The sequence below is a fragment of the Harmonia axyridis genome, chromosome 3, assembly GCF_914767665.1.
Source record: "Harmonia axyridis chromosome 3, icHarAxyr1.1, whole genome shotgun sequence".
Lineage (NCBI taxonomy): Eukaryota > Metazoa > Arthropoda > Insecta > Coleoptera > Coccinellidae > Harmonia > Harmonia axyridis.
Window position 1 is genome coordinate 50,437,479 of NC_059503.1, and position 16,470 is coordinate 50,453,948.

The 16,470-nt window shown below is 34.0% G+C and overlaps 1 protein-coding gene across 2 annotated transcripts in view; it reads right to left on the reverse strand.

Moving 5' to 3' along the window:
- LOC123676849 (protein suppressor of forked) overlaps positions 1-16,470 on the reverse strand; it is a 130,808-nt gene that overhangs the window by 81,417 nt on the left and 32,921 nt on the right. Inside the window, exon 3 of one of the 2 annotated variants that reach the window (XM_045613106.1) lies at positions 10,623-10,655. The exons of the other annotated variant lie outside the window; for it this stretch is intronic. Coding sequence (XP_045469062.1) covers positions 10,623-10,655 — 33 coding nt within the window. The remainder of the gene's footprint in view (positions 1-10,622; positions 10,656-16,470) is intronic. 2 annotated transcript variants of the gene reach the window in all.

Genomic DNA, 16,470 nt, shown 5'->3' on the forward strand with positions numbered 1-16,470 from the left:
TGTCTTTTGAGATTTGACTCATTGTTTAATTCTATTGTTAAGATTCGGAAAAGAAAATATAGATATTTTCTTGCATGTTACATATTATATATGGACATTGTAATATTTTAAGCATTTAGGACTCACATTGATGTAAGTTCTATTGTATTGATTTCTGTGTGTTTTTTACAACATTTTGTAATTTTCAGTAGCCCTGAAGGAGGACAAGTTATTGTCCGAAAGCTTGGCCGAAACAATAAAGAGCTAAAATTGTTCAAGTTTGACTACACACCCGATAACCTTTCTGTTTTAAATTATTTTGTTAGTCGAGATTTACAAGTAGTTAAATGAATATTTGTTTATTCCCAAATAAATCAACAATTACATAGATAAATTAATGAATAAATGAATAAACATCATAAAATAATGTTTTTATCATGTTTCTTTAAAGATAATTGTTCGGAGAGATTTTTTATTTGTTTATTCTGTGTTATCACTTTTTTGAGTATAATGATTTCATATAGGAATAATGTAGAAATTTCACTCACAATATCCTTTCTCATCATTGCGAGGTCTTCCCTTGTTAGTTGGATCATGTCTGATTATGCATTCCGATCCAAGACCTTCACGATTTTCACGAATTCTGTTGAATTCTTCTAGTGATAAGTTTACACACAAGCTCGGGGAGGGGTGTCATGACTTATATTGAATAGGAAAAGAACAGGCATAATATGTTTCGTGTTTCAAACCGAAAATTGGAGAAGTAATTACGACTGTAACTGTTAGGTTCCTTTCACACGGTGAGACGTACGTCTCTCGCTCATGAGCGAGAGCGTTTTTCGCCCATACATACAATCCTTTCACACGGTGAGACGTACGGCTCGTGCTCATAAGCGAGATCCTTTTCCGGTTCTACATTCAAATTTTGTGAGATTTTATTATCGCGGTGTCACACAGTGTGCGGTTGGAGTAAAATTAAGAAAACAACTTGTATTTTTGGATATGTTCGAATGGAATACATAAACAAGTGATTGAATGTTGAATATGAATCATTTCATATCTTCATTCTTTCAAAAATTCATTCATGGAAAACAACGAAGGAGACGAATAATATTTTTAGTTTCATAAGGAGATTAATATTCTGCGAAGAAAATATATTTCTGCTTTTGAAAAATATACATACTCAGCCTTGATATAGGTAAAACTTCAAGTTCATATTGAATATCTACATCCGATGTCCCCCTGAAAACTAAGAAACTTTCTTTTGAATTTTTTTTTTAATAGACTATTCGTACTGTTCGTAGAAAGTTATTCATTTCATTATATTATTTATAATATTATAGAGGATCTTCCAGAATGGGACTCCATGTATATAATTATTCTTTGCATGTTCATTTCATTGAATTCCTCCTAATTGGCTGGACGGATTTCGATGAAATTCTGTATGGATGTTCAAGTGGATTCGAGAATGGGTTTGGATCCACGTTTTTTTCATAATGTTTCCCTAATTAATTTTTTATTCAATCCGAATTTTTTTTTGCCGAATCCACTTGAACACACAAAATTCAAAATCCGTCCAACCGTTTAGGAGGAGTCTACTCAAATACATACTGTACAGGACAACCTCTGTCAGGACCACTAGTATTACCTTGCTGGGTAGGCAGACCAATACTTGTGGTACCTACTTACTCAAAATTATGCCTATTCAAGTTGTTTCAGAGCTATATAATTCATTATTTACTTTGTCAGTTCCGATGCTATGTATGATATTCATATGTAGACGGTATAGTATAGCCAAAGTCACTTAGAGGAAGCCAGAATATTTCGTGTAGACAAGGGTTGTTCAAGTTTACAGAAATTTCTTTGGGGCCAGTGAATTTATTACCTAACAATATTTTCAAACAAACCTTGGTATTTAGCGGATCGCGATATCCACTTCAGAGGGACATCTATGGCTCAGAGTTTTCATGGACTAGTTCAAGTGACTTTGGATATACTATACCTGACTATTCAAAGAATTCTATACAATAGGAAAATGTATTTCGTGGTTGGAATAAATAAATACAATTTCAAGCTACCATATTTTGGTCGCGACTCCTCTTTTCAAATATGAATTCATTCCTCAGAATCTCATTTTTTTTCAATTTAAACGTTTCTCGACATATGGTACAATGTACTATTCCATTACAGGTGATAATTTTTTTAAAATAATTACAAGTATTTACAGAAAAGGAAATGTAGTAAAATTACATCAATCAAATATGATTGTACAATTGACATTCTTTTAGAAATTTTAGTGTTGCTGAGCTACACCGTCCTTTAAATTTTTCAACTCATGAATTTTCTCTAAACTGATTCAACAGAAATTATAAGTTCCGTGTTTTCTCTAAGAAATTCTTTTGAGAATGAAGAATATACAGTGTTTCTATCACCTATTATTCTAGTGGAGGTGGAAGAGATTAGTTTGAAATCTTAAATGGCAATCCCTATGTTTTATCCAATTCGTATGTATTCCATCCTATTGTTTCTAACTAAATTACATCTCATTCGATACTTTGAATTTCTACATATAGCCTTCTTATTGATCAAGCTTGAAATGCCGCCTCTGAATTTTGTCCGAGGCGAACGCCTACCCTGCCTAGCGACGGCCCTGTTTCCTATACAAGCGCTCTGGTCGAGATGCATGACCGTGACGGCTCTCGCCCATGAGCTGTTACAGCTCATGGCTCATCGTGTGAAAGCGCCGTTGTACTCTTTGCATTTCGATCCTTCGATGTGAATCTCGCTCATAAGCGAGAGCTGTACAGTGCATCCCATTTTGGGTGAGACTGCCAGGTTTCACGCTTGTTATTCAAGATAGAGCCTTGCGGTTTTCACGTTCCTGTCCTACTTTTTCGTGAAACTCAAGTTGGTCTAATCAGATTTTGCATAACTGTTTCCGTTCAAGAGATACAGGGTGATTTTGGAAATTTATACTTTTCGGACCCTTCCTTTATCTCCGAAGTTATTAGAAATAATGCTGAGGTGGAAACTACGTCTGAATCAGAATTTTGCGTAGAATCCAGTGGCGTACTCAATTTTTTTTTTCGGGGTATGGTTTTGAAGATTCAACACAAACCTATTTTTTTTTAATGGAACACCCTATACAGAGAGGGCCATTGAAAACGAAACAGCGGCTCTGTAGGTCGGCAGAACCGAGTTACATAAAAACGCTCGGACACGTCAACAACATTTTCGAGGGGGACATCGTTCGCGATGAATTTCACCCAAAATACATTCCATCCCTCGGAGCTGTGACCGCCACCCCTAAATTTTTAAATGGCACCATATGGCAAGTGATACCTCATTTGAAAGGTAGTTTCCTTCTTAATATCAAACAACAAAAATAAATTAATTCTATCGATTCGTTTTCGAGATATAGGAACTTGAAGTTGGGAAATAACTTTTTATTCACTCAATCAATAAAAATTAGATCTAACATTGCAACTGTTTAAAGATAATTATCATTGTCAAGGAATTAAATGATCTAACTGTTTACCACCCATTTCCATACAATAGTACAATTTCTGTTCAAAATGAGACCTCACATTTCGTAGCATTTCCGGCGTTATTCGACGTCATTCTTCAATAATTCTACGTCATAAATCTTCCAGAGATTCTGGTTCGGTTGCATAGATTTTGTTTTTCAAGTGACCCCACAGGAAATAGTCGAGTGGGATTAAATCTGGAGATCTGGCTGGCCACCCTATAGCGCCTCTTCTTCCAATCCAAGTTCCAGGAAACATTCTATCTAAAAACTTGTTGAAATTTCAAGTGCTCTTCATGGTAGCGATTGAGTGAATAAAAAGATATTTCCCAACTTCAAGTTCCTATATCTCGAAAACGAATCGATAGAATTAATTTATTTCTGTTGTTTGATATTAAGAAGGAAACTACCTTTCAAATGAGGTATCACTTGCCATATGGTGCCATTTAAAAATTTAGGGGTGGCGGTCACAGCTCCGAGGGATGGAATGTATTTCGGGTGAATTTCATCGCGAACGATGTCCCCCTCGAAAATGTTGTTGACGTGTCCGAGCATTTTTATATAACTCGGTTCTGCCGACTTACAGAGCCGCTGTTTAGTTTTCAATGGCCCTCTCTGTATATCATTACTTCGTTGAATTCGTTATTTTTTCCCTTCAAAATGGTGTGGATACTATACAGGGTGAGTCTTTGACTTGTACATATATTTTAACCCAAGATTCCTGAGGTCAAAAGAAACACTTTTTTCCTTTACCATTTTTTCCGATTCGGCCCGGTTAAAAAGATACAGGCTGTTGAAAATCGTTAAAAAAATGTGATTTTCGGCTATATCTCGGAAATGGTTGTATCGAAGGAAATGATTTTTGAAATATAGCTTTTTTTTGATGTCATACATCTTCTCCGAACACCAGATTCCATACACATTCTTCTGTTTCTTTGTTATGAACATAACATACCATAAAAATACCAGAAATTCGAAGAAACCAACTCTTAATAGTAATTTGAACGTTCATTGAAGAATATTTGGCTAATTTGAAAAATAAAAGTATTCTTCATATTTTCTCGTACAAAGCGCCGTTTTCGAATAACTTGATCTTAAAAAAAAAAAATTATCTGTGAAATTCAAAAAATTGGGTACTTTGGCTGAATGCAACTCTGTTCTATTGTGGAAAAAAAAACCACAGAAATGACTATTTACTATGAAGTCATGTCTCAGATTTAAGAATTGAAGTACTAGCCAACTTAGTTTGAAAATGAAGTTATTTGAATAAGCTCACCTCAACTCCTCGATTTGATTAAAAATCACTGAGCTTTGGCACAGCTCTGATAATAAGAAGATACTTCACTAAAATCAACATTCTTTTTGAAAAGCCCAGATTATTCATAAAACCCATGTTTAAAAAAGTTTTCACAAAATAGTCCCATTATAATGACAACAATCAATATCCCACTAAAGACTGCTGCTATCGAACAATACTGTATTCTTCTTCGGCTCATTCAAACTCACATCGAAACATACCACTAGGACTAGGTACATACTAGACAAATTTTCATGTGATTGAGATTGAATACTTTTATTCTTTTGCTATTCCATAAATTCATCCTAAGAGCTTATGATTGACATACTTCCAAGAGGGCCATAATTATTTTAATGTGAAAACAAATTAGGTGAGTTGAAAGAAACCAAATATTCTATTGTGGATATTTACATTGAATACTTCTCATTTATTTTCAATGCCAAAATCAAGATGAATTAAGTAGTAAAGTTGGCTATAATGTAGGTACACATTAACAACAAATTTGATTACAAGTGGAGTCTAACATTTTCCATTGATTACAGAGCCAGAATATTTTCCATATTTCCATATTTTCATACTGATGGTTTCAAAAATATTGATGCATTTCAATATTTTATGAGATAGATGGAACAAATCAAATGCTTCATTTCATAACAAATATCTTCTAACAATAACAGTGTAAACTGTTAATGAAAATTTTAGGTTAGAACATAGATTATTCGAACCGAACTGCTATGTTTATATTTGGCATCACTCGAAATTTGAAATTCAAACTTAAAACCACAGATTACTATAGTCTGTGTTAGATCTTTCATAGATGAATATTATTTATTTGAGATTTTAAGGTTATTTCTTGCACGAAAAATAAACAACGATATCATATAAATGAAATATAATGAATGAATGGATATGAGTATCAGAGCTAATATGGGTGGTAGCGAGCTCAATTCGTTATAATTATCGAAAATGAAATAGAAATCAAGAGAAGAATATTTAATCTTTAGCGTCAACGAAATTGGAATAACTCATTTATTTGATTATAAACACTACTTTGTTCAACAAATGGAATGTTAAACGTGAGTTTATGATGGTTTTTCTAATTTAGTAGCTTATTTCCAAGGTTCAAGAGGTATATCTTATGCTTGAGAAAACTTCAGTGTTCCGGTTTTCAGGGGTGAATTAGCTCATTTTGAAAATTTAAAATGGCTATATCTTTTTAACAGGGCCGAATCGGAAAAAATGGTAAAGGAAAAAAGTGTTTCTTTTGACCTCAAGAACCTTCGGTTAAAATATAGGTACAAGTCAAAGACTCACCCTGTATAGGTAGAATGGTCAGAAATGTTAAAAAAACACTAAGACATCAAATAATGATGATTTTTTGTTAATGAGCAATGGATTTCCCATATGAAAAAAAGGTTCAATTGGATAATTTTAATTTGTGATTTTTATAAATAGTAGAGTAAGCAAACAAAGATAATACCCTCATCACTAACATGAAAAACAAAACGTAGGTACCTACCTAATAGCAACAAATAAATAATACAAAAATTCATAAACATTGCATGATATCTTACAGCTTAAACTGTTCAAATTACTGTCCATTTTCCTCTAATACATAATTGACAAAACTTTTCAATACGCCTGAGTGCATTTAATATTATAAAAGAGCGGTTTTGTAAATCCTGGGAAACTGCCTCTGTAGGTGCACGAAGTTCTTCGAGACTGTTATGTCTTTTACTGTAGTAAATTATATGTATTAGGGAAAATGGACAGCAATTTGAACAGTTTAATCTGTAAGATATTATGAAATGTTTATGAATTTTTTTATTTTTCATTTGTTGCTATTTGGTAGGTACCTACGTTTTGTTTTTCATATTAGTGATGAGTGTATTATATTTGTTTGCTTACTCTACTATATATAAAATCACAAATGAAAATTATCCAATTAATGCTTTTTTTCGTATGGAAAATCCATTGCTCATTAACAAAAAATCATCATTATTTGATGTTTTATTGTTTTTCTAACATTTCTGACCATCCTACCTATAGGTATAGTATCATATATTATTTTGAAGGGAAAAAAATAACGAATTCAACGAAGTAATGATATATAGGGTGTTCCATTGAAAAAAAATATAGGTTTGTGTTGAATCTTCAAAACCATACCCCGGAAAAAAATATTGAGTACGCCACTGGATTCTACGAAAATTCTGATTCAGACGTAGTTTTCACCTCAGCATTATTTCTAATAACTTCGGAGATAAAGGAGGGGTCCGAAAAGTATCAATTTCCAAAATCACCCTGTATCTCTTGAACGGAAACAGTTATGCAAAATCTGATCAGACCAACTTGAGTTTCACGAAAAAGTAGGACAGGAACGTGAAAACCGCAAGGCTCCATCTTAAATATTAAGCGAGAAACCTGGCAGTCTCACCCGAAATGGGATGCACTGTACGTCTCACCATGTGAAAGAAGCTCTCGCCCATGAGACGTGATGGATCATAGCTCATCGTGTGAAAGCACCGTTGTAGTCTTTGCATTTCGATCTGTCGGGTCTGCCTCTCGCTCATGAGCGAGAGACGTACAGCTCACCGTGTGAAAGGAACCTTACTGTCGGCACTCGGCTCGACCGGCTCGTTTGAATGTTTGATAATAACAATAATAATAAGAGAGTTTATTCAGAAAATTACATAAATAAACTCTATAATACTGTTGAGTTAAGTTTGAAATATTAACTGTGCACAGCACAGTGATGATTTTATAAACCCTTCATTGTTGTTTGGGCAGATTATTCTGGGATTTTTTCTATCTGGTTTTTCCGAGTTTTGCATCGGATTTGATTTAGTCCTCCTGAACACAGGGACATTGACGTTGACGAGGATGCTGTGATTACAAGATTTTCAAAAGGTTCAAAGATCAAATTAGATTTTGTGATGCCAATTGTCTACCTTTTTTTCATATTAAACAATCGATATACTATTCAATTTTTATATTAATTTCCACCTGAATGGTTAAAACCCTGATAAGTAAATAAATATATTATAATACACAGGCGTACAACTTTGTTTCCGCCGTTGTTTTCCGAAATTCGAGGCTTTATTGTAAAAAACTGGTTATAAATTTATTAAGTGATAGTCCAAGGGAGCAACGTCTGGAGAATACGGCGGGTGGAGTAGGACTTCCCATTTCAACGTTTCCAAGTTTATCTTGACCACTTTCGCAACATGGAGTCGAGCATTGTCATGCTGTAAAATCACTTCATCATGTTTCTCGTTGCATTGCGGCCGTTTGTCTTTCAATGCTCGGCTCAAACGTATTAATTGCGTTCGATAACGATCGCCTGTGATTGTTTCAGTCGGTTTCAACCACTTACTCATAATACACTACTCCGAGCTGGTCTCACCAAATACTGAGCATGACCTTAAAACCGTGAATATTCGGTTTGGCCGTCGACGTGGAAGCATGGTCGGGATATCCTCATGATTTTTTACGCTTGGCATTACCGTAATGAACCCATTTTTCGGCTCCAATCACAATGCGATGCAGAAACCCCTCCTGTCTTTGACTAACAAGCAGCAAGCAGACGCCGTTAAACATCTCCCGGATTCAACTCGTACGAGACCCAATTTTTTTGTTTCTAAATCATTTCCATGACTCTCAGGCGTTTTGAAATGGCTTGTTGCGTCACTCACAATGATCCTGCCAATTCTTGTTGCGTTTGACATGAGTCTTGATCAAGTAATTCCTCCAATTCTGCATCTTTGAAAACCTTCTCTCTTCCACCGCCATGCTGGTCTTCGACGTCAAAATCGCCATTCTTGAAGCATTGAAATCGCTCTCGGCACGTTCTTTCACTAATAGCGGCCTCACCATAGGTATTTGAGAGCATTCGATGAGCCTCAGTCGCAGATTTATTCAAACTAAAGCAGTAAATTAAAACCTCCAGCGAATGACGAGAATTTGGCTAATATTTCGATGGCGTTATGTTTACAAATACTCAAGCTTATTGTATGACATTTACGATCTATTTATTTCGACTACCACTTACCACTAAAGCTATCTATAAAAAAACGGCGGAAGCAAAGTTGTACACCTTGTCACCTTATATAAATGTATAAATATAAATATTTTTGAGAGGTTAGGACTTGATACTTGATGTCCCATAAAAAACTCAAAGCCCATATGGGCGACCTCCCCCCCAAAATTTAAGGCTAGGACCGCCCTTGTTTACACATTTGATATATCACTGTCACAAGTTTTACAACTCATTGAATCTTCGTGTCTGAATTTCACTTGAACACCAGGAGCAAGAAATTCCTCGACCATTCGACATGGCGAAGCAGTTATATATAAAGGTGTTTATATTTGGTACAACTATTTCATTGTATATTTATATATAGTAATATAAATTTAGTTTATCGTCCAGTGTTTGTTCCAATAATTTAAGGTGTTTTCTGATACCCAAAACATACAGTGCACTACATTGTTTCAGGAAAGAACCAGCGTTAACAATATCCTCACCTCACTCCCAATAAGAATTCTCATCTTGTATTAAATATTGGATTCGGTCTCAACTTGATGGAAATTCATTTCAATAGAAATCAAATGACAGTTATCCTATTCCCACTTTTAATTATTTAATATAACAATTGTTTCGCTACACTGTAGCTTCTTCAGATATTTCACTTTTTTGAATAACTTACATTTTTGAGTGAACTTATTCCTTATATAGATAAATATAGGGTACGTTAGGTAGATCAGAATTGACAATGGATCTTGAGATTTCCAGCATTGAATGGTTACAGAAAGATATTGTTTGTTTTGTTTTATGTACTTTGGCCATCTACATAGCGAACATTTCATTATCTATCAGACTTTATCAATTCATTAACCACCACCAGACATGCACAACATCCATGACCTAGCTAGGATTCGAACCCGGTACCTTCGGCACCACAGCCGACTCTTCAGTCCACTTTACTACCGAGGTAGTCAAAGATATTTATATTGAATATAAAAGTTATGGTTTAACCGTCCTAGAAGTGTTAGAAATAAACTGATACAATAAAGTTGGAATATTGTTGAACGACCAAGTGGACGTTAACAACTCACCGCTTTTGAAAATATTAGTAACCATTTATTGCTGGAAATCCCAAGATCCATTGTCAATAACTTGTATCTACCTAATGTACCCTATATTTATGTATATAAGGAATAAGTTTACTTAAAAATGTTTGGTTATTCAAAAATCTGAAGAAGCTACTGTGTAGCGAAACAATTCTTATATTAAATGATTAAAAGTCGAATTTTTTTTTGAGAACTGCGTTCCTAGATAAAAGTTGGTCCACTTTATAGTCATAGTTCTCAAAAACGTTGCATAGACGACCTCATTGATTTGTTAGTTTTGTATTCTTAGTTCATAGTCTTAATAAAGTTCATAAATTTAGCATTAATAGAATATTTCAATTACAGCATCTTTATTGCATTGACTATAGGTGAATGGAGTGCAACAAATGGACAGAATAAAAACATGTCCACAAAAACATATCTGAAAATATTTGAAACCATAAAATGGCGTGAAGGTAAAAACAAACCAGAAGAAGACCTTTAAAAACTGCATTGTATATAAATAGAAGTGGAGATTTCCACTAAGAGAAGAAAGTTTTAAAAAGTTTTCTCCCCGTTTCTGAACACAGAGTAGAATGTACAAAAAATATTTATCTTCCTTATGTTGTATTTATTTACTATTTCAAATATTCTGTAAAACACTGTTTTAATATTAATTATATGTATATTATAGTTATTGATATATCCTCCTACCTTTTCGACTCTCTCAAAATTTCTGAATTTCATCTGAAATGAAAAAAAAAAGATAATAAGCAAAAGAGATATAAATGAAAGCGAAATATAGAGTTGAATATAATTCAACGTTCATTTGACTATCTAACATGCAGAACTGCTGGAATAATAGGTTTGTGGCTTGAGGAAAAGACAAATTCCTTTCGAATGGTCAGCGTTACAATTCCAAGTTTGGATCTATTTCAAAACTGAAACATTTATTCAAATATAAATTTTAACTCTGACATAAACATTGCAAACATACAATAGTGTATAAGTAATTACTCTAGCTATATGAAGTATAGTATTAAAACATATTTAATCAACATTGAAATATTCCATAGAAGCATCCAGAAACGTCAGAAATTATTAAAATTGCGTGGTTCTCAAATTGAATTTACCTTTTCAAATGGATTTCCGAGGTGGTACTCTGTAGATATTATATATGGATGTTGTTTTGTTGTTAAGAAGTTCCTTAATTTTTTTCTACATATTCAGGTTTTAACATTAATACCATACTATTACCCTTATCAAATGTTCAAATTTTCTTTGTATGTCAACTTTAGTTGACCCTTGACTCTACATATAATAATAATTATAATAAAGGTCTTTATTGCTCCAGTTAGAGTTTACAAAATAATATTATATTACAAAAAAACCAAGGTAGGAAAAGGTGAGATTCAGTTCACTTAATGAGTGCCATGTTCAATCTACATATTCTGTTTTTAAAATTAATACCATACTAGTACGCCCATAGATCTACCTTGTAGGTAGATCAATATATCCTGTAGATCTACCTAATAGGTAGATCAATGTTGTCCATAGATCTACCTTGTAGGTAGATCAATGTTGCCCACAGATCTACCTTGTAGGTAGATCAATGTTGTCCATAGATCTACCTTGTAGGTAGATCCAATGTTGCCCATAGATCTACCTTGTAGGTAGATCATCATAGCCCATAGATCTACTTTTTAGGTTGATCAATATAGCCCATAGATCCATATTTTAATTCATTCATAAATACTTCCATATCTCCTGTAAAATCGATATCGCACTGAGATAAAGCGAGATACTAAGGATTCATGAATATACGTGTGAGTAACCCGCATCTTGTATGTAATTTGAGGATGGGAATAATATCGAATAATTCCTATCAAGTGACAATCAACTCGACCCTTTATAAACTGTATATTTACATGAAACATCCTGTATATAAATGAAAAAAAAACCTGAAGCTTATAATCCGATGGTTCAATATTTCACATTTCTGCATAAAAATCTAATTGGTACTCGAAAATAATACACCCTGTATATGATCGTCAGTCGCTTACTGTATATCTTCAACAATTATGCAAAAAAAAAAATATCCTGGATCTAAGATCTCAACTATCAGATTTCAACAGGTTTCATTTCTCCAGAGTCGTCCAATTGGAGGTCGAAAATTGTGGACTCTGTATAAAAAATATTCATCGCACGTATATCTTCGCAAATTATGCAAGAGAAAACAAATCTAAAGCTCTTATTCCAATTTTCAGATTTCATAAGGTCTCGATTTTCCAGAAATGTATAATTGGCGCTTGAAAATTGTACACCCTGTATAAGATGGGAAGGAGGGAATTCCTATTATTTTAAAAAGACCACTGAATTCCTCACCCTGTAAAAATTTTAAATATATGGGTACTGCATATCTTCACGAATTATCTAAAAGTCGACTAACACGAAACTATTAATCTAGTTTTCAGATTTTATTGAGTCTAATTTTTCACAAATATATAAATGTATAATTGTTAATCAATTATCAAATATTTCCTCAATGATTTCCTCCATGAGAAAGAATACCTGAACTTCTAATTGCCACTCGAAAATAATACACCCTGTATATAATCGTCAATCCCTACCTGTATACCTTCAAGAATTATGCAATGAAATGATAACCTATAGAGCTAACATGTCAACTATAAGAAAAGTTTTCAGTTCTCCAGAGACATCTCGGAAATTGGTACTCGGAAATAGTACACTCTGTATAAACGTTAATCTAGCACGTATAACGGAAAAATACCATCATAAAAGGGCGGTACATACAGTTCCAGTCTATTATTCTCTTGAATATCTCGTTTAAAACTCCTCAAATATCCAAATGACTCCTGTACCTAGAGACTTCTGTCAAACCAAGCTTTCCACTGACACAAAACGATTCCTCTTGAAAATATCATCAAATATTCATGGAAAAAAGGATAGAAATCGTATCTGAATTATCTTTTCTTGAATATTTCCTCTCGATTCGTCCAAATTTCAACATTTCCATTAAAATATCATCTGACGTTTCATTAATGATTTCGACGATTTTATGAATAAGCACAGAATTGGTTGAAACGTCAGAATATTTCGAATAGATTATTAAATAGAAATCATTCACACAGTTGACTAAAAAAACTTTGATCCATTTCATTATTCCAAAGCATTCACCGCCAAATAATAAAAGAATTAATAACTGGAAGAAAAATAAAAAAAATATATCGACCGGCTGAGATTTGAACTTCCAGCGCATAGACACCACTCCACGACGGTCCGTATCCCTAACCACCCGGCCACAACGCCTTTGCATTAGGTGCATTTGTGCTTCTTATAGGAAAAATGTCAAAATAACTGGTGACAGAGATTCTATAAGTTGATGAATTTTCATGAATTTCGTTTAAAAAATTGTTAAATATAAAGGAAATCGAATTAAAATATCTCTACCTACCGATTTCCTTGCCTTAAAATGCTGATATTTGTTCAAAATGATATATTTACGTATGTCCTTGACAATTCACATGAAACGGAATGCTTCAAAATTTGACGAATTTCCATGAAAATCTCAACAAAACGTAAAAATACCATCATAAAAGGGCGGTACATGCAGTTGTACTCTATTATTTCCTCAAATTTCTCGTTAAAAACTTCTCAAATAACCAACTGACTCCTGGTAGAGGCTTCTGGCAAACCAAGCTTCCCACGGACTAAAAACGATTTCATTCGAAAATATCATCAAATATACATGGAAAAAGGGATATAAATCGTATCTGAACATCTTTTCTTGCATATTTCTCGATGCGTCCAAATTTCAACATTTCACGGCATGAATAAATTTTGACATTTGTCGTCTTCTGTCCAAGTATTGACTTATTGCAGCTTCTAAAATTCGAAAAGCATCCATCGGGGCATATTTAGTATCGATATTTTAGTCAAATATGGAATTTCTGTAATTGAATCGATATAATTAACTGAATTGATCATTATTTCCGGTTCGATCGACAATTAGAAATATTCTAGAAACGTCAATTGCCGCGGACGTTGCTAGGCCCGTTGCTACCCAAGGACATCGTAGTATTTTCCTATTGGTCGTTCACGTCGACGTGAATCTGGAAATTCGTCGGGAAATTTCCCAAACTTTATCCGTTCATTCCCAGGTAATCCCGAAAAATCGGGAAACGGGAATATCCGCGTTAGTTAATTCGACATTTTCTCTTTCTTTCCGTACTTTTAGTTTTTCTCGTATCTCTCCCAGAGCCGAGAACACTCGACCGCAAAATCGGTCCAAAATCGTTCGATTTTCGGTGGGAGGAGCGCTTACGAGTTTAATATAGTATAGACTAGTACGCGCCCTTATCTACCTTGTAGGTAGATCAATATATCCTGTGGATCAATAAAGCCCATAGATCCACATTGCCCATAGATCTACCTTGTAGGTAGATCAATGTTGCTCATAGATCTACCTTGTAGGTTGATCAATGTTGCCCATAGATCTACTTTGTAGGTAGATCAATGTTGCTCATAGATCTTACTTGAAGGTAGATCAATGTAGCTCATAGTTCCGCATTGCCAGTAGATACACCTTGTAGGTAGATCTACATTGACCATAGATCCTCATTGTCCATAGATCTGCAATGGCCACAGATGTATAAATTTTAAATATATAAGTACTGCATATCTTTACGAATTATCTAAAAGTCGACTTACTCAAAACTATTAATCTAGTTTTCAGATTTTATTGAGTCTAATTTTTCACAAATATAGAATTGGTATCCCAAATTTTTACTCCCTGTATGATTATTAATCAATTATTAAATATTTCCTCAATGATTTCCTCCATGAGACAGAATACCTAAACTTCTAATTGCCACTCGAAAATAATACACCCTGTACATAATCCTCAATCCCCACCTGTATACCTTCAAGAATTATGCAATGAAATGATAACCTATAGAGCTAACATGTCAACTATAAGAAAAGTTTTCAGTTCTCCAGAGACATCTCGGAAATTGTACACTCTGTATAAACGTTTTTCATCGCACGTATATCTTCGAAAATTATCTGAGAGAAATCTAACTTGAAATTTCAATTTTCAGATTTCATAAGTTTTCAATTTTACAGAAAAGCATAATTGGCGCTCGAAAATTGTACACCCTGTATAATATGGAAATGTAGGAATCCCTTTCATTTTAAAATTTCAAATCGGTCAATTTATCGAAAAACCTCCAATAGGCAACTTGAAAAAAAACCATATATAATCGTTATTCTTATATGTACTTTGAAAATCGGAAAAACATAATTATATGTGTATACTACGAAATCATTCACACAATAGATCAAAAAAAAATTGATCCATTTCAATATTCCGTAGCATTCACCGCCAAATAACATAAAAATTAATAACTGGCGAAAAATAAGAAAAAAAAATTATCACCTGCTGCAAGATTTGAACTCGTAACCCATTGAGACCTAAATTTGTACGACCACAGCCCTAACTACCCGGCCACAATGCCTATGTAAAATGAGGTGCATGTGTGCTTCTTATAGGAATAATGTCAAAATAAATGGTGACAGAGATTCTATAAGTTGATGAATTTTCATGATTTTCGTTTAAAAAATCGTTAAATATAAAGGATATCTAATTAAAATATCTCTACCAACCGGCTTACTCCAGGTTGGATGCTAATATCTGTCCGAAATGATATATTTACGTATATCCTTGACAATTCACATGAAACGGAATGCTTCAAAATTTGACGAATTTCCATGAAAACCTCAACAAAACGCAATAATACCATCATAAAAGGGCGGTACATACAGTTGTAGTTTATTATTTCCTTGAATATCTCGTTAAAAACTCCTCAAATGACTCCTGAAGAGACTTCTGGCTTATCAAGTTTCCCATTGACACAAAACGATTCCGTTTGAAAATATCACCAAATATACATGGAAAAAAGGATAAAAATATTAATCATCTTTTCTTGCATCTTTCCTCTGAATTCGTCCAAATTTCAATATTTCTAGCAATGATCTAATTATGGAAAGAAATCACGGCATGAATAAATTTTGACATTTGTCGTCTTCTGTCCAAGTATTGACTTATTGCAGCTTCTAAAATTCGAAAAGCATCCATCGGGGCATATTTAGTATCGATATTTTAGTCAAATATGGAATTTCTGTAATTGAATCGATATAATTAACTGAATTGATCATTATTTCCGGTTCGATCGACAATTAGAAATATTCTAGAAACGTCAATTGCCGCGGACGTTGCTAGGCCCGTTGCTACCCAAGGACATCGTAGTATTTTCCTATTGGTCGTTCACGTCGACGTGAATCTGGAAATTTCCCAAACTTTATCCGTTCATTCCCAGGTAATCCCGAAAAATCGGGAAACGGGAATATCCGCGTTAGTTAATTCGACATTTTCTCTTTCTTTCCGTACTTTTAGTTTTTCTCGTATCTCTCCCAGAGCCGAGAACACTCGACCGCAAAATCGGTCCAAAATCGTTCGATTTTCGGTGGGAGGAGCGCTTAC